Below are 24,367 nucleotides of genomic sequence, written 5' to 3' on the forward strand. Positions count from 1 at the left end.
TTATAGTTTTCTGCATACAGGTCTTTTGCCTCCTGAGGCAGGTTTATTCCTAGGTATTTTATTCTTTTTGTTGCAACGGTTAATTTCTTTCTGCTTTTTCGTTGTTAGTGTATAGGACTGCAAGAGATTTCTGCACATTAATTTTGTATCCTGCTACTTTATTAAATTCATTGATTAGTGCTAGCAGTTTTCTGGTAGAGTCTTTAGGGTTTTCTATGTATAATATCACGTCATCTGCAAAGAGTGACAATTTTACTTCTTCTTTTCCATTTTGGATTCCTTTTATTTCATTTTCTTCTCTGATTGCTGTGGCTAGAACTTCCAAAACTATGTTGAATAATAATGGTGAGAGTGGGCACCCTTGTCTTGCTCTTGTTCTTAGAGGGAATTCTTTCAGTTTTTAACCATTTAGAACGACGTTGGCTTTTGGTTTCTCATATATGGCTTTTATTATGTTGAGGTAATTTCCTTCTATGCCCATTTTCTGGAGAGCTTTTATCATAAATGGATGTTGAATTTTGTCAAAAGCTTTTTCTGCATCTGTTGAGATGATCATATGGTTTTTATCCTTCAGTTTCTTGATATGATGTATCACATTGATTGATTTGCATATGTTGAAGAACCTTGCATCGCAGGGATAAACCCCACTTGATCATGGTGTATGACCTTTTTAATGTGTTGTTGGATTCTGTTGGCTAGTATTTTGTTGAGGATTTTTGCATCTATATTCATCAGTGATACTGGCCTGTAATTTTCTTTTTTGTGTGACATCTTTGCCTGGTTTTGGTATCAGGGTGATGGTGGCCTCGTAGAATGAGTTTGGGAGTGTTCCTCCTTCTGCTATATTTTGGAAGAGTTTGAGAAGGACAGGTGTTAGCTCTTCTCCAAATGTTTGAGAGAATTCGCCTGTGAAGCCATCTGGCCCTGGGCTTTTGTTTGTTGGGAGATTTTTAATCACAGACTCAATTTCCATACTTGTGATTGGTCTGTTCATATTTTCTATTTCTTCCTGGTTCAGTCTTGGAAGATTGTACTTTTCTAAGAATTTATCCATTTTTTCAGGTTATCCAATTTATTGGCATATAGTTGCTTGTAGTAGTCTCTCATGGTCTTTTGTATTTCTGTGGTGTCCGTTGTTACTTCTCCTTTTTCATTTCTAATTCTGTTGATTTGCATCTTCTCCCTTTTTTTCCTGATGAGTCTGGCTAATGGTTTATCAATTTTGTTTATCTTCTCAAAGAACCGGCTTTTAGTTTCATTGATCTTTGCTCTTGTTTCCTTCATTTCTTTTTCATTTATTTCTGATCTGATCTTTATGATTTCTTCCCTTCTGCTCACTTTGGGGTTTCTTTGTTCTTCTTTTTCTAATTGTTTTAGGTGTAAGGTTAGGTTGTTTATTCGAAATTTTTCTTGTTTCTTGAGGTAGGACTGTATTGCTATAAACTTCCCTGTTAGAACTGCTTTTGCTGCGTCCCATAGGTTTTGGGTTATTGTGTTTTCATTGTCAGTTGTTTCTAGGTATTTTTTGATTTCCTCTTTGATTTCTTTAGTGATTTCTTGGTTGTTTAATAGTGTACTGTTTAGCCTCTATGTGTTTGTATTTTTTGCAGTTTTTTTCCTGTAATTGATATCTAGTCTCATGGCGTTGTGGTCAGAGAAGATGCTTGATATGATTTCAGTTTTCTTGAATCTACCAAGGTTTGATTGGTGACCCAAGATGTGATCTATCCTGGAAAATGTTCCGTGTGCACTTGAGAAGAAAGTGTATCCTGTAGTTTTTGGATGGAATGTCCTATAAATATCAATTAAGTCAAGATGGTCTAATGTGTTATTTAAAGCTTGTGTGTGCTTATTTGTTTTCTGTTTGGATGATCTGTCCATTGATGTAAGTGGGGTGTTCAAGTCTCCTACTATTATTGTGTTACTGTCGATTTCCCCTTTTATGGCTGTTAGCATTTGCCTTATGTATTGAGGTGCTCCTATGTTGGGTGCATAGATATTTACAATTGTTATATCTTGTTCTTGGATTGATCCCTTGATCAGTATGTAGTGTCCTTCCTTGTCTCTTGTAATAGTCTTTAAAGTCTAATTTGTCTGATATGAGTATTGCTACTCTAGCTTTCTTTTGACTTCCATTTGCATAGAATATCTTTTTCCATCCCCTTACTTTCATTCTATATGTGTCCCTTGGTCTGAAGTGGGTTTCTTGTAGGCAGTGTATTTAAGGGTCTTGTTTTTGTATCCATTTGGCCAGTCTGTGTCTTTTGGTTGGAGCATTTAATCCATTTACATTTAAGGTGATTATTGACATGTCTGTTCCTATTACCATTTTCTTAATTGTTTTGGGTTTGTTTTTGTAGGTCTTTTCCTTCTCTTGTGTTTCCTGCCTAGAGAAGTTCCTTTAGCAATTGCTGTAAGGCTGGTTTGGTGGTGCTGAATTCTTTTAACTTTTGCTTGTCTGTAAAGCTTTTGATTTCTCCAACGAATCTGAATGAGATTCTTGCTGGGTAGAGTATTCTTGGCTGTAGGTTTTCTTCTTTCAGGACTTTCAGTATATCCTGCCATTCCCTTCTGGCCTGCAGAGCTTCTGCAGAAAGATCAGCTGTTAGCCTCATGGGTTTTCCCTTTTATGTTATTTGTTGCTTTTCTCTTGCTGCTTTTAATATTTTTTCTGTTTAATTTTCATTAGTTTGATTAATATGTGCCTCGGTGTATTTCTCCTTGGGTTTATTCTGTATGGGGCTCTCTGTGCTTCTTGGACTTGATTATTTCCTTTTCCATGTTGGGGAAGTTTTCCACTATAACCTCTTCAAATATTTTCTCAGACCCTTTCTTTTTTTATTCTTCTTCTGAGATGCCTATGATTCGAATGGTGAGCTTAATGTTGTCACCAAGGTCTCTGAGACTGTCTTCCATTCTTTTTATTCTTTTTTCTCTTTCCTGCTCTGTGGCAGTTATTCCCCCCATTCTATCTTCCAACTTGCTTATTTGTTCTTCTGCCTCAGGTATTCTACTGTTTATACCATCTAGAGTATTTTTAACTTTGGTTATTTTGTTGTCCAATACTGTTTGTTTGCTCTTTAGTTCTTCTGAGTCCTTATTAACTGTTTCTTGTATTGTCTGAATTTTGTTATCGAGATTTTGGATCATCTTTACTATCATTACTCTGAATTCTTTTTCAGGCAATTTTCCTATTTCCTCTTCATTTCTTTGGTCTTGTGGGGTTTTTTCCTGCTTTTTTGCCTGCATGGTGTTTCTTTGTTTTCTCCTTTTGTCTAAAATATAGGATTTGCTGTCTCCTTTCCCTATGCTGCCTAGTAGTAATTTCTCTTGTTTCTGCCCTCTGCCCCTTGTGTTGGGGTTTGTCCAGGGTCTTGAGTAGGCTTCCTGGTGGGGGGGTCTGGTGTCTGCTTTCCAGTGTGTGGCTCTATGTCTTTTCTCTCTGATGAGTAGGGCTGTGTCAGGAAGTGTGTTCTAGGCTATCTGTGAGGTTAATATGGCTTTAGGTAGTCTGTGTGCTGATGGGTGGGTTTGTGTTCCTGTCTTGTTTGTAGTTTGGCGTGAGGTGTCCAGCACTGGCAGTTGCAGAGAGTCGGACGAAGCCGAGTCTTAGACTCTGATACACGGCTCTGTGAGAGTTCTCTGCAGTAAATCCTCCCTGTGTCTGAGGACTCCCTAGTAGTCTAGCCTCCTGGATTCAGTGCTCCCTCCCCAGAGCCTCCTACTTGATTTCTGATGGAGTAGTCCAGACTTCAGAGGTTGCTTGTCCTGGCAATAAAGGGGTTTAAATAAGACTGTCCAAGCCCCAGACTAATGGCAGAGTGTTGAGTCAAACAAATACTAAGTCAAGGAAACAAATACATGTATAAGACACACAAATACTGAATCCAATAGAACATAAGGCACTAGAAAGACCTGACAGAAGAACCCCAGCAGGCCATCAGACAATCAAAGAGAAAACCAACAGAAATTCAAAACCAAAAAAAACAAAAACAAGAAAACAAAACAAACAAACAAACAAAACCACACAAACACAAATCCAGGGAGATTTTGAAAGCTAGGATCAAATATAATAAAGAGCAAGAGTACCCCAGACAGACTGAAGATTCTCAGAACGAAATCAGACAATTATACTTAGAACTAAGATAAAGACAAAACCTAATAATAAAAACCAAAGCAGTGTGTCATCTGGAGAATAAAGCAAGGAAAGAGAGCCGAGCTATAATATTGCTTATAAGTATATTAAGATAAAAGAAACTAAAAAAGGATAGAAGACAGGGCAACAGAAGAGCATAGTGTGACTGGAAATATGAAAAGAAAAAGAAAAGAAATAGAAATGTATAAAAGATAGAGATGAAAAGAACATAGGAGAGATATAGTCAGCACTACAAAAAACTTACCTAGAAACAAAAATATATAAAAAGGCTAAAAATAAAAATAGAATAAAAAATATGTTATAAAACATGTAGATCCCTTAGGACTAAGATTGTAATTTAAAATAAAATAAAATAAAATAATTAGAAAAAAAAAAAAGACTAGAGCTGACCCCAGAACGGACCAGATCAATAGAATTAATAATAATATTTCTGTTTCCTTGGGGTCTCAGCTGTAAGTGTCCTTCTACCCGCCTTGGGCTTTTTGTATTATTGTGCGACCAGCAGAGCTTCCTTTTTTGTTCATCTGTAAGTGCTGGTGTGTGAGGAGAGAGCGGGTACAATAGTGGCTCCTTCCCCTGGGAGTGAGTGAGCAGTGGTGCCCTGCCTGGGTCACAGCAGCTTGGGCAGCTCAGGCTGAGAGAGCGACTACAACCGTGGCTCTTCCCCCCTGCTACAACTCCGCCAGGGCGCCCTGCCTGGGTCACAGCGGCTCAGTCGGCCGCAGCGGTGCCTGTTGCAGAGGGACACCGGTGGCTCAGGTGTAAACAGAATGTCTCCAGAGCTGGGCCACTCTGCGGGCTTTTGGCTCTCAGCTGCAGGCACTCTAGGCCAGCCCCACTAGGGGGCTTTTGTTATCCCTGAGTGCATTAGCCAGGCCCAGAGGGGTCCTTCCTTTGTCCATCACAGGTGCTGAGAGAGAGGCTACACCCATGGCTCCTCCCCCCTGCTTGTGAGTCAGCAGTGTTGAGCCGCTGCCATGGCCACCCAGCTTTCCGCAGTAGGCACTCTCCGCTGCAGATTTCTTCCCTCCTGTCCTCTCAGTCCGTCTCCCCATAGCCAACAATGTTTCTCACCCTGAACCAGTTCTCCGGTTCCCACGTTCCAGCTCCCAGACCCCCTGTTCAGCTGTGAACCGATGTCTCAGTCCAGACACACTGAGCCATGGTGCAGACCCTCTGTATTTCTCACTCTTTCCCATCTGCCACAGCTCAGCTGCTTCACCCTCTTTGAACAGTCCCAAATGCCTCCCTTCTGACCCAGGGAAATTCCCCATTGGAGAATGGGTTTCCCCATCAGATAAGGGATCTTTCCCAGAATTCGGCAATCTCCCCTCTGTTTCAAATCCCCCTGCCCCAGGGTGTGGGACCCGTCCCTTTCCTTTCTTCTCCTCCTCTTTCTCCTTTTTTATTTTCTTTTTTTCCCCCTCTGTCCTACCCAGTTATGTCAGGATCTCTGCAGTCCTTTCTGGTGTCCAAGGTCGTTTGCTGGTGTTCAGCTGGTTCTTTGTGGGAATTATTGAGTCTTTTGGTGTATTCCTGATGCATCTGTGGAGAGGGATGCATTCCACGTCCTTGTACTTCGCTGCCATCTTTCTTCTCCTCCTTAATTTATTTTTAAATACAGATGCGTTTTCTAAAAAGCTCCTAAGCAATTCTGGTAAGCAACTAAGGTTACAAAACTACACCGTAATCAATGAGGAAATCACGGAATGCTTTTGAGCCAGAAAATGCCACTGATCATTTATTCATTCAGTCAACAAATATGATAAGCAGCTATCATTGGCAGGCAGAATGCAGGAACCAATGGGTGTCAATTGGCAAACAAAACAGTCCTTGCCTCAAGGAATTTATAATCTACATATACAAGCAAACAGTGAATTGAAGTCAATGATAAATACTATTGTATTATGGAAGTGTATAGGAGGGGTTCCTAGCTAATTTTGGGAGATAAGAAAAGGCTTCCCAGAGAAAGTAATATCTAACTGAGTCCTGAAGGTTAAATAGGAATTGTCCAGACCAATGGGATAGAAAGACTGTGTTCTAGGTAGAGTGAAGAGCTGGTGCAGAGACCCAAAGGTGGAAAAGGTCACATTGCATTTGTGGAACTGAAAGAGAAAGAGGTTCAGTACAGCTGTAGTGCACAATTGAGACAAGAACCAACAGGTTAGAAAATGAGCAGTGAGGCCACAGAAATAATGAGCACCAGGATTAGATGTTTTGATTTTTACCTTGAGGGCAATGAGGAGCCACAGAAGGGTTTATGCAAGGTAAAGCAAAATTAGATTTATGTTAAACACTGTGGTGTTAGCATAAGGACAGACATATAGACTAATGGAATAGAATAGAAAGCCCAGAAATAAACCTTCATGTACCAAAGGGGAAAGGATCATCTCTGCAACAAATGAGAAATGGAGAAATATGCAAATCAAAACCACAGTGTGTCAAGGCAGAGTCTCAGCCACCACCTTCCCCACGTCATCCCTACCTGGGGTATGGGGGTTAAGGGCAGTGATTTGTGCAGGTGCCAGCACAGTGCGAACTCCTTTTTATTTTAGTTTTTGCTATTCAGAACATGTTTCCATGAAGATGCTTGTACATCTTTTTGCTTGTGTTCCTGGAAGTGAGGGTGCTGGGTCACAGGGGAGCAGTAATTTTGTACTTGAAATGCTCCACTTCTTGATCTGGGTGGTGGTTCCAAGGGTGTTTGCTTTATAACTTTTCACACTGCACATACATGTTTTATATACTCATGTGTATTTGACAATAAAAGTTTTTTTAAAGGAAAAAAAAAAAAAAACACAGTGAGGGGACTTCTCTGGTGGTCCAGTGGTTAAGACTCCATGCTCCCAATGCAGGGGGCACAGTTCGATCCCTGGTCGGGAACTAAGATTCCCATGCTGCATGGTGAGGCCCAAACAAACAAACAAACAAAAACACAGTGAGATATCACCTCCCATCCATTAAAATGCAACTATAAACAACAACAACAACACCAGAAAATAGCAAGTGTTGACAAGGAGCTGGAGAAATCAGAACGCTTGTGCACTACCGGTGGGATCGTAAAATGGCACAAAAACTATGGAAAACAGTATGGTGGTTCCTCAGAAAAATTAAAAATAGAACTATTATATCATTCAGCAATTTCACTTCCGGGTGTAAATCCAAAAAAACTGAAAACAGGGTCTCAAAGAGACATGTGCACACCTATGTTCAAAGCAGTATTATTCACAACAACCAAGAGGTGGAAACAACACAAATGTCCATTGATGGAGGAATAGGTAAGTAAAATACAGCACGGATATACTTACAACGGAATATTATTCAGGCTTAAAAGGGAAGCAAATCCTATCACGTGCTATAACATGGATAAACCTTTAAGGATATTAAGCTAAGAAAAATGAGCCAGTTACGAAAAGACAAATTCTGTGTGATTGCACTATTCTGACGTATCTATAGTAGTCAAAATCATAGAAACAGGAAACAGAATAGTGGTTACCAGGGACTGGAGGAAGGGGGAAATGGGGAGTTGTTTAATAGGCACAGAATTTCAATTCTGCAAGATGAGAAAGATCCAGAAATCTGCTGCACAAAAATATCAACATATTTAATACTAACTACTGAATTGTACACTTAAAAATTGCTAAGATGGTCAAAAAATAGATTTCTATTTTAAAAGAACCACTCTGGTGAATTCCCTGGAGGTTCAGTGGTTAGGACTCCATGCTTCCATGGCAGGGGGCACAGGTTTGATCCCTGGTCAGGGTACTAAGATCCTGTAGCTGAGCCCGGTGGTGGGTGAGGGGGTGGGGCAGGAACCACTCTGGCTGGCAATACAGACAATAGGGATTTAAGGTGAGGAATAAAACTAATAGGGAGACTAGTTTAGAAGATTGTGGCAAGAGATGATGATGGCAGAAGGAACTAGCCTAAAGGTGAAAGGATTCAAGATAGTAAGGAGGTAAAACGGTCAGGGCATGGTGATTGATAAGATGTAAAAAATGAGAGAGGTCAGGGCTGTAGGAAAAGAGAACTATCATTTGTAGAAAAGCTAAGCACTAAAGTAATACTTTTACAAGGTATTAATTTAATAAACATTTATTAAGCAGCTACTTGTGCCAAGTATTACAGAAGGCTTTAGACAATTTTTCTGCCCCCTTCATAGAACAGCTTCTCCTTTTGGAAGTTCACCTAAACTGGCCCTTGACACAAAGTGTCTGCTTAATAATTATTTGTTTAAGTAGGAAATAGACACAAGCAATTACTATGAGAAGGTAAAATGTGCTAAAATGAGCATGTTGAGGAAAGACAAGCTTATGATTCACTCTGGAAATCCCTGATCTAAGAATTTACTATCTAAGCAACCAATGGTGACCATGATATGATAACAAGGAAAGACCAACAAAAAGAACAAGTAAACATAGAAAGTACAGACAGTGATAAGGTATCAGATGTAGGAATGCTGAAATGCCCTTGAATAGTAGGAATGTATGAGAGGTAATATAGAGAGACCACCCTCCCTCCATTGTCCTACTTGCTACACAATCCAAAGTAGGAAAAGCTCTCAAGAGCCAACACAGACCCCATTCCTATGAATGATACCACTTACCAAGTTAAGAAAAACATACTTGTCAAAACTTCTGCTAGAAACAGGTTTAGCCTAAACTCACAAGGAGCTCTATGAATTCAAATGCCACACTAGTTTCATAATCATAGGGAGGATTAAGAGAAAGAGTAGCTAGAAATCTCCTAAACCATTTTCTCAATTCTTCTCTGTCCTATCATTATCAACACTGTGAAAAGATTCATCAAATGGCTGGCCAAAACGACCTTGAAAGAGGCAGTCTTTGTGACTAACAGTTTAACTGCTGGAAGCTCAAGTGTTGGGAAGCAGTTTTCACTCATTCATCCATTTATCCATTCACCCAACTGATATTAATTGCATGCCTTTATGTGCCAGTTATTGAAGATTCAGCAGTGAACAAAATAGCCAGGATCAAGGAGATTAAAGTCAGGTAAACAGGATTATAGTCAGGTAGAATCTGCCTCAATCCCAGCTCTACTACTAGCGAAGAGATCTCAGATAAATGAATTTATTTCTGAGCCTCATATTTCTCACCTGTAAAATGGGTGAAATACCACATATTCCATGGGATTATACGCTAATTTATCCTCCCCCTGCTAAAGGAGTGGCTTAGCAGGACCTGGCACACTGAAGTAAGAAAAACGACTTAATGATCTTCATTATTATTACTCAGGAAGTCACACAGCAGTTGAAAAATGCCTCCTTCTAAATCAATAAAATGTTTTCTAAAAGCTGGTAAACAGGATTTGTACAAGGAAGGTGTCATTCAGAGTACTCCCTGGAATCCCGATGCTCTATGAAGTTATCTCCATTTAGATGTCCAGTAAATATTTCAAACTCAACCTGTTGAAAACTGACCTCTTGATCATCTCCCATCTTGTACCTCCTATAGTCTTCCCCATCTCCATTAACAGCAAGCAACTCTGTCCTTCAGATGTTCAGGCCCAAAACCTCAGTTATCCTGGAGTTATTTCATCTTCTCAAACCTCTCACCCAATGCATCAGGAAAGCCTGTTTTCTCTACTTTCAAAATAGACCCAGAATCATGAGGTCCACTGCTACCACTCTGGTCCAAGTTACTATCATCTCTCATTTTTTTGGCATAGTCTCTATTTTTTGCATGGACTCTGTTGCAATAGTCTCTCTTAACTTGTCTTCCTGCTTTCACCCTTGCCTCCTTTTCAGTCCATTCCCCGTATAGTAGCCAGGGTGATTCTGTGAAAAGGTAAGTCACATCATGTCATAACTCTACTCAAAAACCTTCAAAGACTTCTCAATTCATCCCAAGTAAAAGTTGAAGCTCCTACAATGGTGTATAAGACACTATGTGCTCTGGCCCACGTTTCCTCTCTGACCTCCATCTACTACTGTTCTTTTTTACTCTCTCTGCTGCAGCCATAACGGTCTTTGGAGTTCTTCAACCACACCCAGCACCAGGCTTTTCTGCCTCTATGTTTTCACACTTGCTGTTCCCACTGCCTGGAACACTCTTTCCCCAGATATTCACGTAGCTACCTCCATTACCTCCTTAATTTTTGCCTATTCTGTGATACCTCCCCTTTCCACATATTCAAAACTGCAAATCCCACAGCACATAACACCATATATCTTACAATTTGTTTTCTTGTTTAGTCTAACTCCTCTGCCCACCCCCTGTTGATTACAATGTAATCCCTACAAGGGCAGAGATCATTATTTGTTCATTATTATATTCCCAGTACACAAAGTTGGAGACAGTAAAATTTTTTTGAACAACTAAATGAGCTAGAGGCAAGCTAGCAAGTCAGGGGAACACTTCTTTAAGAATAAAGTAAACTAAATGAACTCTTCTATTATTTGTGGGTTAGACTGCCAACTTCAAATTCTTATTTCTCAAATGTCTTAGGGAGTTACTAAAAATAAGGGCAGAAAACATGTACTACAATTTATTTAGAGATTTTTTTTAATTACTAAATGACCAAACCAAAAAGTTAAATAAAAGCTACTCTTTTCAAAAGTAACGAAGGTGCCAACACGTATTAACAGGAATGCTTTAGCCATTTTTACAAGTGTAAATGAAATAAACTTCTAATTGTGAAAGGACTTGAGATGTAACATTTCACACTATTTTTGACTTCTGGCTCTTTCTACTGGAGTTAATTCAGCTTTCTTACATATACTATGGGCCCAGCCACAAAGGGCATTATACAGATCCTACTTAAGAGACTGAGTTCCACTAGAGAACCTGGGATTTGACATAACTTGGAAAGTGGAAGGGAGAAGAGAGACAAGGGCATCCCAGGTCCTGGACAGCATACCTAAGGCCAGCATATGTAGAAGACAGCAAAAAGACCCACTTAACTAAAGGGAGCAATTCAAATTCTGAAATCCGATTAGAGAGAGTCTAGAATGCTAAACAGAAGTTTTTAAACAGAAGCATCACATTATCAAAGTATGCCTAATGAAGATTACTCATGTAGCAGCATATCAAATTGAAACAAAGACAGACCAGGGACAGGAAAAGAAGCCACAAGCTTGAAAGATAGGGTATGGGTATGCTGCCAGAGTTAACCCCAGGCAGGCACCAGACAACTCTGCATTTGGCTCAAGGTAAATAAGGGCAGGAGAATACTCTGTACTGGATCACATAAAAACAAGAAGAACAGCAGGCAAAACTAACGGCAATACCACAGCACACCAAGAAACCGGAATCGGGGTCTGGCTGCTCATTTTTATAAATAATGCATGAGTTTGGTCACTGAACCCACAGAGTTTCCTTTCACTGTAAGCTCTCTGATTATATAAGGCTTCTTACAAGTCCAACAGAAACTGACTCAGAAACAACACATATCAACCCATACAAACAAGGAATTTCCAAAGTAACTCTTCTTTAATAAAGAAGATGTAAATGGTGAGTGAGAAGAGGATAAGAGCTATGTGAATTAAAAAAGTCTCTTCAGCAGCCTGTAGGGCTGACCATTCCCTCATGAGGTAAGAGTGTTTCTTTCAGTACCAAGTATCTACCTGGCTGAGGTGACTGCTGTAAACAGGCCAAGCAATTGCTCTGTTTATAGCTAAGTGGTTCTCATTGCCACAATGGAAAAAAGAATAGTTTCTCTGTGGCAGAAATGGCAAGAGAGACCCCAAAACATCCTACCGCCAAGCAATTCTTTTGCTGACTCCCTCGACCAGAGTTTTGTCACTTGCGGCCTCTGCTCCACAAACTTGTACCCTACTCATCCCCCAAATTCCCAATCTTCTAGGCACTAAGAGGTTCTGCACAATGAGGTTCCCCAAACTATTTGATTATGAGGCTATTTCCCTCTTTGTGCTTTCTTAAACAAACAAACAAAAAACCATTATGAGATGATGTATAACCTGTCTGGAAGCATCTCTCCTCTCTTTCTTTGACACAGTTCTCCCCACTCCACCCCACCCCCCAATCTCAAATATGGAAGAGAAAACATATAGCATATAAGTTGATGGCAGCCACTTTTTGATTATGAATGACAGCTTACAATGTAAGCACAGAACAAACGGATGGAAAGAGGTGGGGGTCTCTGGATAACATCTATTTAGCTGCTGAATTAAACCAACCCCTAACCTAATAAACTGCTGGAATTCCAGTTTATATGAGTCCTTTTGTTGTCTAAGGCCATTTAACTATTTTCTGTTACTTGCACCCAAATATATTCTAATATAGCCAATAACCAGAAAACAGCTTTCCCAAATAACCCAAAATATATCAAGTTAGCCAGAAGTGAATTCTACAAATACTACACATGCTGCACATACAAGAACCTGTGCTCAGCACTAAGGGGAATATACAGGTGAATTATGGACAGCACGTTGTAATGGAAAGAGTATAGGCTTCGAAGTCAGATGAACCTAGATCCAAATCCTACTTTGCGGAAGTCATTTAATTTCTCTAAGCCTTAGTTTTCTCATCTATAAAATGGAGGAAATAGGACTACAGACTTGTGAGAATTATAGCTAATATACAAAGCACCAAGCATAGCACTTAACCCATAGTGGGTGTTTAGTAACTGGTAGTTACGATTTTTAAAATGAGAGCAAGTCTTTACCCTCAAGTAGGGTAGAAAAGACAAATAATTATGATGTGCTAACTGGGACATTTATAGGGTATGGGAAATTGCAAACAAAGATTCTAATTCTTCAGCACTTACTGACTCAGTGTCCTTTGACATGTAACTTTTTGCAGCATGCTCCCACTGTGGACTCAGGCATCTGACTTGCTTTGTCCAATGGGATATTGCCCAAGCAAACTTGAACATAAGCAGAACCATAAAAGACACTTGTGCAAATGGGTCGGCATGTCTTGCTATTCTGGTATCATCTTTAAAAAGGACATGTCCAGGTTAGCCCACTGGTCCCAGAAGAGAATGAGAAACAGCTGACACAAAGTGCCCCATAAAGCCCAGCCTAGAGCGGATCACAAGCTGACCTGCAGATGCACAACTGAGCACAAGTGAGAGCAGCAGAACTGCCCAACTGGGCCCAGCTCAGCTTAGCTGAAGCTGCAGAAGTATCAGAAATAAACGTTTATTGTTGCATGGTTTTGTGGTTGAATATTATATAGCAATAGTTAACTGACCATATGGTTATATTTTCTATCTTTAAAAACCAAAGATTTCCACTTCCTTGATATAAGTGGCTAAATGAAAGACAAGGTTAGGTCTTCTGAGTCAAAGACATACTTGTAGATTCTTAATTTAACTCATTAAACTCAAAAAGTTCTGCCTGATCTTCTATCAACTTCTTTCCCTTTAACAAATGCTCTTGTGCTTGAAAACTTAGACGCCTATCCTTACTATAGGTAGTTTAAAAAAAACAGACATAGGGACTACCCTGGTGGCACAGTGGTTAAGAATCCGCCTGCCAATACAGGGGACACGGGTTCGATCCCTGATCCGGGAAGATCCCACATACCGCAGAGCAACTAAGCCCGTGAAGCACAACTACTGAGTCCAAGTGCTGCAACTACTGAAGCCTGCGTGCCTAGAGCCTGTGCTCCACAACAAGAGAAGCCACCTCACTGAGAAGCCTGTACATCACAACAAAGAGCAGACCCTGTGTGCAGCAACAAAGACCCAACGCAGCCCAAAAAATAAATAATAAATAAAAAATAAAAATACTTTATTAAAAAAAAACAAAAATGAACAAATAAAAAAACACACACCTAAATGTCTGACTGTTCCAAGTTCAATTAATGTCTACAATTACCATGAAGAGTTGTGGAAATGGCTGAAGCCCAGAAAAGTCTATGTCACCACTGTATATGAGAAATATTTTTCTTAATGATATCAATAGTCTATAGGCGTTAACAAGAGCTATGCTTGTCTACTGTAATTATTGGCAAACTATTTTAAGAGAAATAAGGAATGGTGCTCACATTACAGCGGAGGGCAGGCATTCTGCCAAACAAGAAATATTTACTAAATATCATCCAAGTTCCAAGCAGTATGCTTGATGTTATTAGCAATTTACTTTTATGATCCTTAGTGAAACCAATAGTTGTGCTGTCAAGTCAAATTACAAGGCAATTAAACCTAGGAGTCTCTAGAAATCTATGCCATGATGACCTTTACTGATGTGCTTCTGAAAAACAAGCAAGAACATTTGGATATTTGGGTTTCAGCCTATTAACATCATACTAAAGATTATTAATATCATAAGCTATATCATCTCATTAATGATACTGGGAATATGCTCACAAAGCACTTACTGTATGTTGTATATGGTTATAAACAAGCTAATAAGCAAGAGAAAATATCATTTAAGTGCAACATGGCCAAAAGAATGCTGTACTATGATCATTCATTTCTGCCATTTCTACTATACCCACTTTTAAACTTGAGACATGATCACAGATTTCAAAGCATGTTCTTTGTCAGTAAAATGAACACACAAGCCCTACCAATGAACACACATTTCAGAAAACAATGATATAAACAGAGACTGCAACAAATACTTTTACAGGTGTTTATTAGTTTATTAGTGTCAGAGCTCTGGTGGATAGAAGGCTTGAGAGGAGAAAGTTTTGTCTTTGAGGAATTTATAGACTTACTTCTGAGAAAAGAAATACACAGAAAATGTTTCTTGATCCAGGATGCTGGTTACGGGTGTGTTCATTTGTGAAAGGCTAGTGAGATGTACACTTTTCATATGTGTGCTTTTCTGTTATGTTATACTTCATAAAAGTTTTTAAAAATTTAATGACATTAACAGCAGTACACAACCAAGTACCAAATGAAAAATACTGACAATTCAAGGAATTCAGGAGGGACTAGTCACTGTTAATAAAAGCTATAATAGTTAAAATGTATTAAACAATGACTACATGCCAGGCACTGTGTTAAATAAGCACTTTACATTTCATCCTAACAATATCACTGTGAGGTCATGATCTTATCAACAGTATTTGCCACAATTACATAATTACTCCTTCCTCCCTGAAACCCCTTCCTTTCCATTCCAGGCCAACACACTCCTGGTTTTCTTCCTATCTCCCTAGCTACTCCTCAATCTGCCTTTTCTCCCAGACTTTTAAAATTCGAATACTTTAGGGCTCAGCTATAGTCCTCTTCTCTATCTAGACTCCCTGGGATAGGTACTACTATTATATTCCTGTGTTACAAACGAAAACATTGTAGCACAGGGAGATTCAAACCTAGGCAATCAGTACTACAGAGCCCATGCTCTTCACTACCTCACTAACCCACTTTCTTTGGCCTCAAGAGGCAGGACATAGCTACACACATTATACTTTCTGGTATTCTCAGTAATTGAGAAAAAAGACATAGAGTGAGGCACAAGTGACTCTCCTTAATAAGAAATTAAGGATTAATACCAGGTACCAAGCCAGCAGGAAACCAATGCTTTTGCAAATTATGTTAAACAGTTTTCCTTCCTAAATTTCTTCACTCTGTATTTTGGTACTTACTTCTCAAGGAGAAATGTGAAAACATTCTAGATCATAGGTTCTCAAACCTAGATGCTCATTAGAGTAATCTGAAGAGCTTTCAAGAATACATACAAGCCCTATGAAGACCTACTAAACCTAGAGTATTCCAGGAATCTGTTTCCAAGAAGCACCCAAGCAAATTCTGAAGTTGGTAACCCAGTACCTGCATTTGAGAAGCCTTTTTTCTAGAGAGGATTCTCTGGCCCTCAGAGGCTGAATAATGACTACCACATATTTACTTGCCTATAAGAGGCTGAAAATGAAATGAGAATAGAGATATAAATTCTCCAAGGAGTAGTTTGCTCCAGCCAGGAAACTAGAGCAGCAACAGTGGAATTTTAGATCAGGACACCATACATTTCTGGGTAGTCTGGGAATTTGTTGCCATGATAGAGTCTGCAGCTAACTGATGTGATCCTTTAGTTTAGAAGGGGGTCATCTGGGCAGCAAGAACCAATATAACATTTGAGCACTCATTCCCATACTACTCACCAAGTGTTATTAGTGAATCCAAGAGTATTAAGAGATATGGCCATTGTCCCCAGGCTACAGAAGAAAGCATTGTTAACACTGCTATTTTTGCATAATCATAAATGCACACATGTTTTGCGTACATATGTGAGTAACAATTACAATGGAACCATAAATGCTGAAACTAAGGCAAAGAAGTCACTTCAATACGCTTATTGAAGTCTTACCTCTGTGAGTGCATGCAATTGTCCTTGATGTACACACACACCCATGAACCTACAAAACAAAACAGACATTTTTTAAACAAATGAAAAGGACATGAACATAACTACTGTAGTTGCATATGCATCAGATACAATCCAATACCTGTGAAGTCTACTGGGTTCCTGTATAACACTGTAGGTTCTCAAACTTTGATGCCACTCCTGTAAATTTCTAAATTTATCATGAAGCATCTGGTTATGGCAAGACCTAATGGTAAAAAGCAATGGTGGAAGAGGGAGGGGAATTAAGCCTTTAAAAACAGCATGGTATAATAGAACAGCACTGAACTGGAAGCAAAGAAACTTGGTGCTGGTTTATCTCTGCCATTATCTGACTACATGCTCACACACACAAAAAGGTCACTAACTGATTTAAGACTCAAATTTATCCAAATAAGTTTTATCTAGTAAGGTGGTAAAATATTCTGTAACTCCTCCAATATTTTCCCTTTATCTACAGATTCCAAGACAACAAATTTCACATGTAATTTATAAAATTTATATATCAAATTTTATATAATATAATGTTTATATGTACTTCAATTTTGCTTCATCAGCATGTAACTGTTTTTTCTATAGTAGAAACTATATTAAAAATCATGTTTATTGCATATAAATAAGTTATTCCTGTGGTATTATTAAAAATGATTGAAAAGGCAAAAAAAAAAAAAGGTCACTAACTCTATGGGGCTCAGTTTTCTCATCTAGAAAATAAGTAGGTTGAACTACCCAATCTGAAGGTCTGTAACTTACAAACAACAAACTGGGGTTGGGAGCACCCACATTTGCTGGGTGACAAAAGGGTAACTTCCTTAACACAAGAAGAACTCTTCTAAATCCATAATTTTAAAAAGAACCCAACAGAACCCTCCTGCACTGTTGGTGGGAATGTAATTTGATACAGCCACTATGGAGAACAGTATGGAGGTTTCTTAAAAAACTAAAAATAAAACTACCATATGACCCAGCAATCCCACTACTGGGCATATACCCTGAGAAAACCATAATTCAAAAATATACAGGTACCACAATGTTCATTGCAGCACTATTTACAATAGCCAGAACGTGGAAGCAACCTAAATGTCCACAGACAGATGAATGGATGAAGAAGATGTGGCACGTACATACAATGGAATATTACTCAGCCATTAAAAGGAATTAAATTGAGTTATTTGTAGTGAGGTGGACGGACCTAGAGTCTGTCATAAAGAGTGAAGTAAGTCAAAAAGAGAAAAACAAATACCGTATGTGAACACATATGTATGGAATCTAGAAAAATGGTACTGATGAACCTAGTGGCAGGGCAGGAATAGAGACACAGACGTAGAGAACGGACTTGAGGACACAGCAGGGGAAGGAGAAGCTGGGACGAACTAAGAGAGTAGCACTGACATATATACACTACCAAATGTAAAACAGATAGCTAGTGGGAAGCTGCTGCATAGCACAGGGAGATTAGCTCAATGCTTTGTGATGACCTAGAGGGGTAGGATGGGGATGGTGGGGGGTAGGCTCAAGAGGGAGGGGATATGGGGAAATATGTATAAATACAGCTGATTCATTCTATTGTACAGCAAAAACTAACACAACATTGTAAAGCAATTATACTCCAATAAAGATGAAAATATATATATATATAAATAATTTTTAAAATTAAAAAAAAAATAAAAAGAACCTGATAGAAAAATAAGCAAAAGGTATGTATATAATTCACACAAAAATAATAAAGGGTTAATAATATCAAAATGTGCTCTAATTCTCTCATAATTAGAGAAATGTACACTAAAAAAGGAGATATTACTTTTTAAATCTATCAATGAACAAAGATTAAGAATGATAATGCTCAGGGAATTCCCTGGTGGTCTAGTGGTAAGGACTCCATGCTCTCATTGCCAAGAGCGCAGGTCCAGTTCCTGGTCAGGGAACTAGGATCCTGCAAGCCGCAAGGCACAACCAGGTAAAAAAAAAAAAAAAAAAAAAGACACTGTTCAGTGTTGCCCAGAAGGTAAGGAAATAGGAACAGGAAACACTGTAGAGCTCTTGGCACAACTTTTTCAAAGGGTAATTAATTGATTATATCTAGCAAAAATTTTAATTGCTCCAACAATTCCACCTCTAGAAATTTATCTTACAAGTATACTCAATTTAGGTGAGCAAAAATTCACATAAAAAAAAAAATCTACTTCACCAGTATATGTGAATCTAAATACCCACCAATGAAAGACCTGTTAAACATTTATGGTATAATTTATAGATTGGAATATTACATAGCCATTAAAAAGAATGAAGTAATCTTTATGCACTGACATGAGCACATACCCAAAATACTGTTAAATGAAAACATCAAGCTTTAAAATCCCGTTTGTGTAAAAAAAATTTTGTGTATTAATAGAAAATGTCTAGAAGCATTAATAATAAATGGTACTGAGGGAGTAAAGGGTGATTTTTATTTTTTAGTGCACACATATTATATTTGAAGTTTTTTCAACCAACAGGCTACATTTATATATAAAAATAAATTTTAGGGACTTCCCTGGTGGCACAGTGGTTAAGAATCCGCCTGCCAATGCAGGGGACAGGGGTTTGATCCCTGGTCAGGGAAGATCCCACATGCCGCGGAGCAACTAAGCCCGAGTGCCACAACTACTGAGGCCCGTGCACCTAGAGCCCATGTTCTGCAACAAGAGAAGCCACTGCAATGAAAAGCCTGTGGAGCGCAACAAAGAGTAGCCCCTGCTCACCACAGCTAGAAATGGCCCGGGTGCAGCAACGAAGACTCAACACAGCCAAAAATAAATAAATAAATAAATAAATATTTTAAAATAATAATAATTTTAAAATAAAAATCATAAATCGTTATCACTGATGATGATCATAGAGTGGGAGAAGATAAATGACATAAAGCCAGTGACACTTGGGCTTGGGTTGTCAAGAAGGAAGTCTCCTTAACAATACCCAGAGGTCCCAAGTAAGTTCTAATTTAGAAGGGCAAAGGAAAGGGAAGAGACTGACTAAAGTGAGAGTGAAAGAACAGCAGTGACTGCTGGAAAGGACCATAAAGTTCCATGAAGGCAGAGTCCAGGTCATATTCTTCCCTGTGCTCAGGCACCTAACAGTGCCTATCAAGTAGTTTGCTCACTCAGTAAATGATTGTGGAGCAAACAACTGAATGAGGGAGAATGCCTGGTCAGCTGTATGCTGCTTCAACCAAAATTACTAATGTGGAAATTTCAGAGTTTCTCCAAGAGGCGGTTTCTGGACCACTGGTTTTCTCTAAATGCATCCAGAGATATGGTAGGGACTTGAGAAAGGAAAGACCCCAAGGAAATTTCTATGTAGTACTGAAAATAAGATGCAGGTTCCAATAACTAGCTGCAACTTACCTCTGGCTTGGGAATAAATCGGAAGCGAAATAACAAAGAGTAGTTAAAAGAGCTCTGAAGTTAGAGGGTGAGGGTACCAATCCCACCTCCACCCTTTACTAGGCAAGCATTAGTTTCCCTCTCTGTAAAATATAATAGGATAATAGTATCCAAAATTAAGGTTGTTGGAAAGACTGAATGAAATAATGAATGTAAAGTTCATAGCACAGTGACTGGTACATAGTAACAGATGAAAAAATGTAAGCAATTTTCTTTCTTTTTTTTTCTTATTAATGTTTACTTTTGCTTCAAAAGAAATAGTCAAATAATTTTAGTATCAGCCTAATCCTCAAGTAGAAAGGTTCTAGTGTACTCCGCATTAATGTGTTTATATCTAAAAATGAAACAACATGCTCAGTCAGTAAGAAGATGTAAGCAATTTTCATAATTATAACTTAGAAGTGGACCAGGTAGGAATCTAATATGGTCACAGGTGGCTGGGCAGAAGCTGGTTCCTATATATGCCTACTCTCCCCTCCAATCCCCAACTCTTGTCCCTGCCTCCATCTCCTGCTTTGTAAAAGTGGGACATTTAAATTCATTCATCTGTCAGTTTCTTTACTATGAAACTCACTACCTAATACAGAAGAGAATGAGGGGAAAGGTAAAAGTCTAAAGAATAATGAACATAAGTAACACAGAGTGCTGGAAGACTGAATGCTGGAATGCTGAATGTTTCTGGCCAGCATGGCATAGCATCTACAAGCCATGCAGATAGAGCATCTGAAAGTTTCAGTTAACATCAGAAACTAGTTGGGTAAAAGAGAGGAAGCTGTACTAGAGCAAAGGAAATCCGGGCAAGATAAATGAGAAAACAATCAGTCTGGGGGAGTTGCAGTTGTAGAGGTATCTTCTTTTTTTCTTATTAAAGACATATTTATTTACTTATTTATTTGTTTGTAATAATTTTTATAGAAGTACTGTTGATTTACAATGTTGTATTGCTTTCAGATGTACAGCAAAGTGATTCAGTTATATACATATATATATATATATATATATATATATATACTTTTTCAGATTCTTTTCCCTTATAGGTTATTACAAAATATTGAGTATAGTTCCCTGTGCTATACAGTACATCCTTTTTTTTTTTCTGCCTTGCATTTCCTCTTTCATAGTTGTTAGCATTTGCCTTATGTATTGAGGTGCTCCTATATTGGGTGCATATATGTTTATAATTGTTATCTCCTCTTCTTGGATGGATCCCTTGATCTTTATGTAATGTCTTTTCTTGTCTCTTGTGACATTTTTTATTTTAAAGTCTATTTTATCTGATATGAGTATTGCTACTCCAGCTTTCTTTTGATTTTTATTTGCATGGAATATCTTTTTCCATCCCCTCACTTTCAGTCTGTATGTGTCCCTAGGTCTGAAGTGGGTCTCTTGTAGACAGCATATATATGGGTCTTGTTTTGGGATCCATTCAGCCAGTCTGTGTCTTTTGGTTGGTGCATTTAGTCCATTTACATTCAAGGTAATTATTGATATGTATGTTCCTATTACCATTTTCTTAATTGTTTTGGTTTTGTTTCTGTAGCTCCTTTTCTTCTCTTATGTTTCCCGCTTAGAGAAGTTCCTTTAGCATTTGTTGTAGGGCTGGTTTGGTGGTGCTGAATTCTCTTAGCTGTTGCTTGTCTGTAAAGCTTTTGATTTCTCCATTGAATCTGAATGAGATCCTTGCTGGGTAGAATATTCTTGGTTGTAGGTTCTTCCCTTTCATCACTTGAAATATATCATGCCACTCCCTGCTGGCTTGCAGAGTTTCTACTGAGAAATCAGCTGTTAACCTTATGGGAGTTCCCTTGTATGTTATTTGTTGTTTTTCCCCTGTTGCTTTTAATAACATTTCTCTGTCTTTAATTTTTGTCAACTTGACTAATATATGTCTTGGCGTGTTTCTGCTTGGATTTATCCTGCCTGGGACTCTCTGCGCTTCCTGCACTTGGGTAGCTATTTCCTTTCCCATGTTAGGGAAGTTTTCAACTAGAATCTCTTCCAATATTTTCTTGGGTCCTTTCTCTCTCTCATCTCCTTCTGGGACCCCTATAATGCGAATGTTGGTGCATTTAACATTGTCCCAGAGGTCTCTTAGGCTGTCTTCAGTTCCTTTCATTCTTTTTTCTTTATTCTTCTCTGCATCAGTGATTATCACCATTCTGTCTTCCAGGTCACTTATTCACCCTTCTGCCTCAGTTAATCTGCTATTGGTTCCTTCTAGTGTATTTTTCATTTCTGTTATTGTGTTGCATATCTCTGTTTGTTTGCTCTTTAATTCTTCTAGGTCTTTGGTAAACTTTTTGATCTTTGCATCCAGTCTTTTTTCAAAGTCCTGGATCATCTTCACCATCGTTATTCTGAATTCTTTTTCTGTAAGGGTGCCTATCTCCTCTTCATTTAGTTGTTTTTCTGGGGTTTTATCCTGTCCCTTCATCTGGTACAAAGTCCTCTGCTTTTTCATTTTCTCTATCTTTCTGTGGCTGTGGTTTTCAGTTCCACAAGACGAAATACTGCTGATACTGCTTGATACTGCTGTCTGCCCTCTTACAGTACATCCTTCTTGGTTTTCTATTTTATATACAGAAGTGTGTATATGTTACTCCCAAACTCCTAATTTATCCTCCCCACCCCCCACCTTTCTCTTTTGGTAACCATAAGATTATTTTCTATCTCTGTGAGTCTATTTCTGTTTCGTATATAAGTTCATTTCTATCATTTTTTTTTTAGATTCCACATATAAGCGATATATGATATTTGTCTTCATATAGTATGATAATCTCTAGGTCCATCCATGTTGCTGCAAATGGCATTATTTCATTCTTTTTTATGGCTGAGTAATATTCCACCGTGTATATATACCACATCTTCTTTACTGTAGAGGTATCTCAAAAAAAGGTCACAGTTCTCTAAGTGTACAACTCCCCAATAAGTGGAATTATGCGAATCAGTATTCTATCCATTTATTCAACACCTATTTATCGAGTGGCCACCATGAGGCATTAGGGACAGGAAAATGAATAAAACAAAGCCCCTGCTCTCACAGAACTTTCATTCTAGGGGTCATTCTGTTGGAAAGAAATTGTAATAAAAAGTTAAGTGGCTGTTTTGTAGAATGTGGTTAAATTGTATGCATAAATAGCTGTTTCTAGTGAACCTCTTACAGAAATGATGCTTCTCTGAGATTAAGTGGTATTCCTACCTAAGGATAATTCTATTCTCATTACCCTTCCATAGCAAAAAGAGGTAAAGTAAAATACAATAAGCTACATTTCTTCCGTCACTACAGCTTTCTAAACTATAGTGGGCACTAGCAGGAGTTAATAACTATGGCCTACTACTTGTATTTATAAAATTTTATTGGAACACAGACATGGTATTTTCTATGGCTGCTTTTGTGCTACAACAGCAGAGCTAAAGAGTTGTAACAGAGACTGTGTGGCTTGCAGAGATTAAAACACTATCTAGTCTTTTACAGAAAGAATATGCTCACCTTTGCACTGGAGCATAGAAATCTATCTATATCCACCTAGGGGAACTTAAACAAGTTGATCTTTATAACTCTCCATTTCCTTATTTGCAAAAATGGACCTGAAAACAACATTACCTTAAAGGATTGTTAGGAGGATTAAATGCATATTTCAAGGGCAATGTTTAGCAATGTCTAGCCTATAATCAAATAAAGGTTGTTTTTTATTTTATTAATGCTTCTAAATTATGCCATCCCTTATATGGCTATTAAGAGTTACCCTTTCAAAACACAAAATATGTCATTTCCTTCTTTACAAACCTTCAATGGCTCCCTTCTGCCTATAGAATAATGTCAAAATTCCTTACCACAGTATAAGAAACTTTCCATGATCTGCTCCAGCTTATCTTGGGAAGCTCACACTTTCCCATGAGCCTTATTCTTCACCCCTCTCTCCCTTTCCTCTGGTTCTATCCTACAAATATATTTAAATTTATCCATCTTAAAAAATGCTTCCCTTGCCCCCTCCCTAAAATATGATCCTAATTAACTCTTTGCATTTGTAACCAAACTTTAAGAATAGGTTACATACACTATCTATATCTTTAATCTTTCTTCATTCCTAAACTCATTATAACCTTCCTTCCGCCCACATCACTATTTTGTAAATTTCCTTACTGTGGAAGATTCAGAATTTTATTTATCTATGCATTTCTAGTACCTAGTATAGTACCTTGCACACAGTAAGCAAGCTCTCAGTAAAGATTTGTTGAAAAGCATGAATGATTTTTATGACTTGGAAACTTTAAGTTCAAGCTCCTCCTTGAACTGGAAGACTTCGTTTACTTACTGAAAATTATCCTTCCAGGATCAGCTAAAATATCATCTTCTCTACAACGATCTCCAGGATGCCCTCAGTTAACATTAGTACTCTTTCTCTTTCTTCCTGCCCCCCAGTACTGCTAACATCTTTCTTTGAAAGACTGCTCATTAGTATAAGTGAAGTGGTCCAGGGTATGGAGTCAGATTGCTTGGATTTGAAT

General features: G+C 38.4%; 1 protein-coding gene across 4 annotated transcripts in view; it reads right to left on the reverse strand.

Annotated features, from left to right (window-relative positions):
* The window catches only part of TESK2 (testis associated actin remodelling kinase 2), a 131,003-nt gene that overhangs the window by 29,997 nt on the left and 76,639 nt on the right, over positions 1-24,367 (reverse strand). For 2 of the 4 annotated variants that reach the window (XM_057709015.1, XM_057708996.1), the window contains exons 4-5: positions 16,540-16,644; positions 16,401-16,449 (exon numbers count right to left, since the gene is read on the reverse strand). In XM_057709015.1, the coding sequence (XP_057564998.1) occupies positions 16,401-16,449; positions 16,540-16,644 (154 nt within the window). The remainder of the gene's footprint in view (positions 1-16,400; positions 16,450-16,539; positions 16,645-24,367) is intronic. The other 2 variants (XM_057709025.1, XM_057709005.1) reach the window with 1 other exon arrangement.

Source organism: Hippopotamus amphibius, chromosome 1, assembly GCF_030028045.1.
Source record: "Hippopotamus amphibius kiboko isolate mHipAmp2 chromosome 1, mHipAmp2.hap2, whole genome shotgun sequence".
Lineage (NCBI taxonomy): Eukaryota > Metazoa > Chordata > Mammalia > Artiodactyla > Hippopotamidae > Hippopotamus > Hippopotamus amphibius.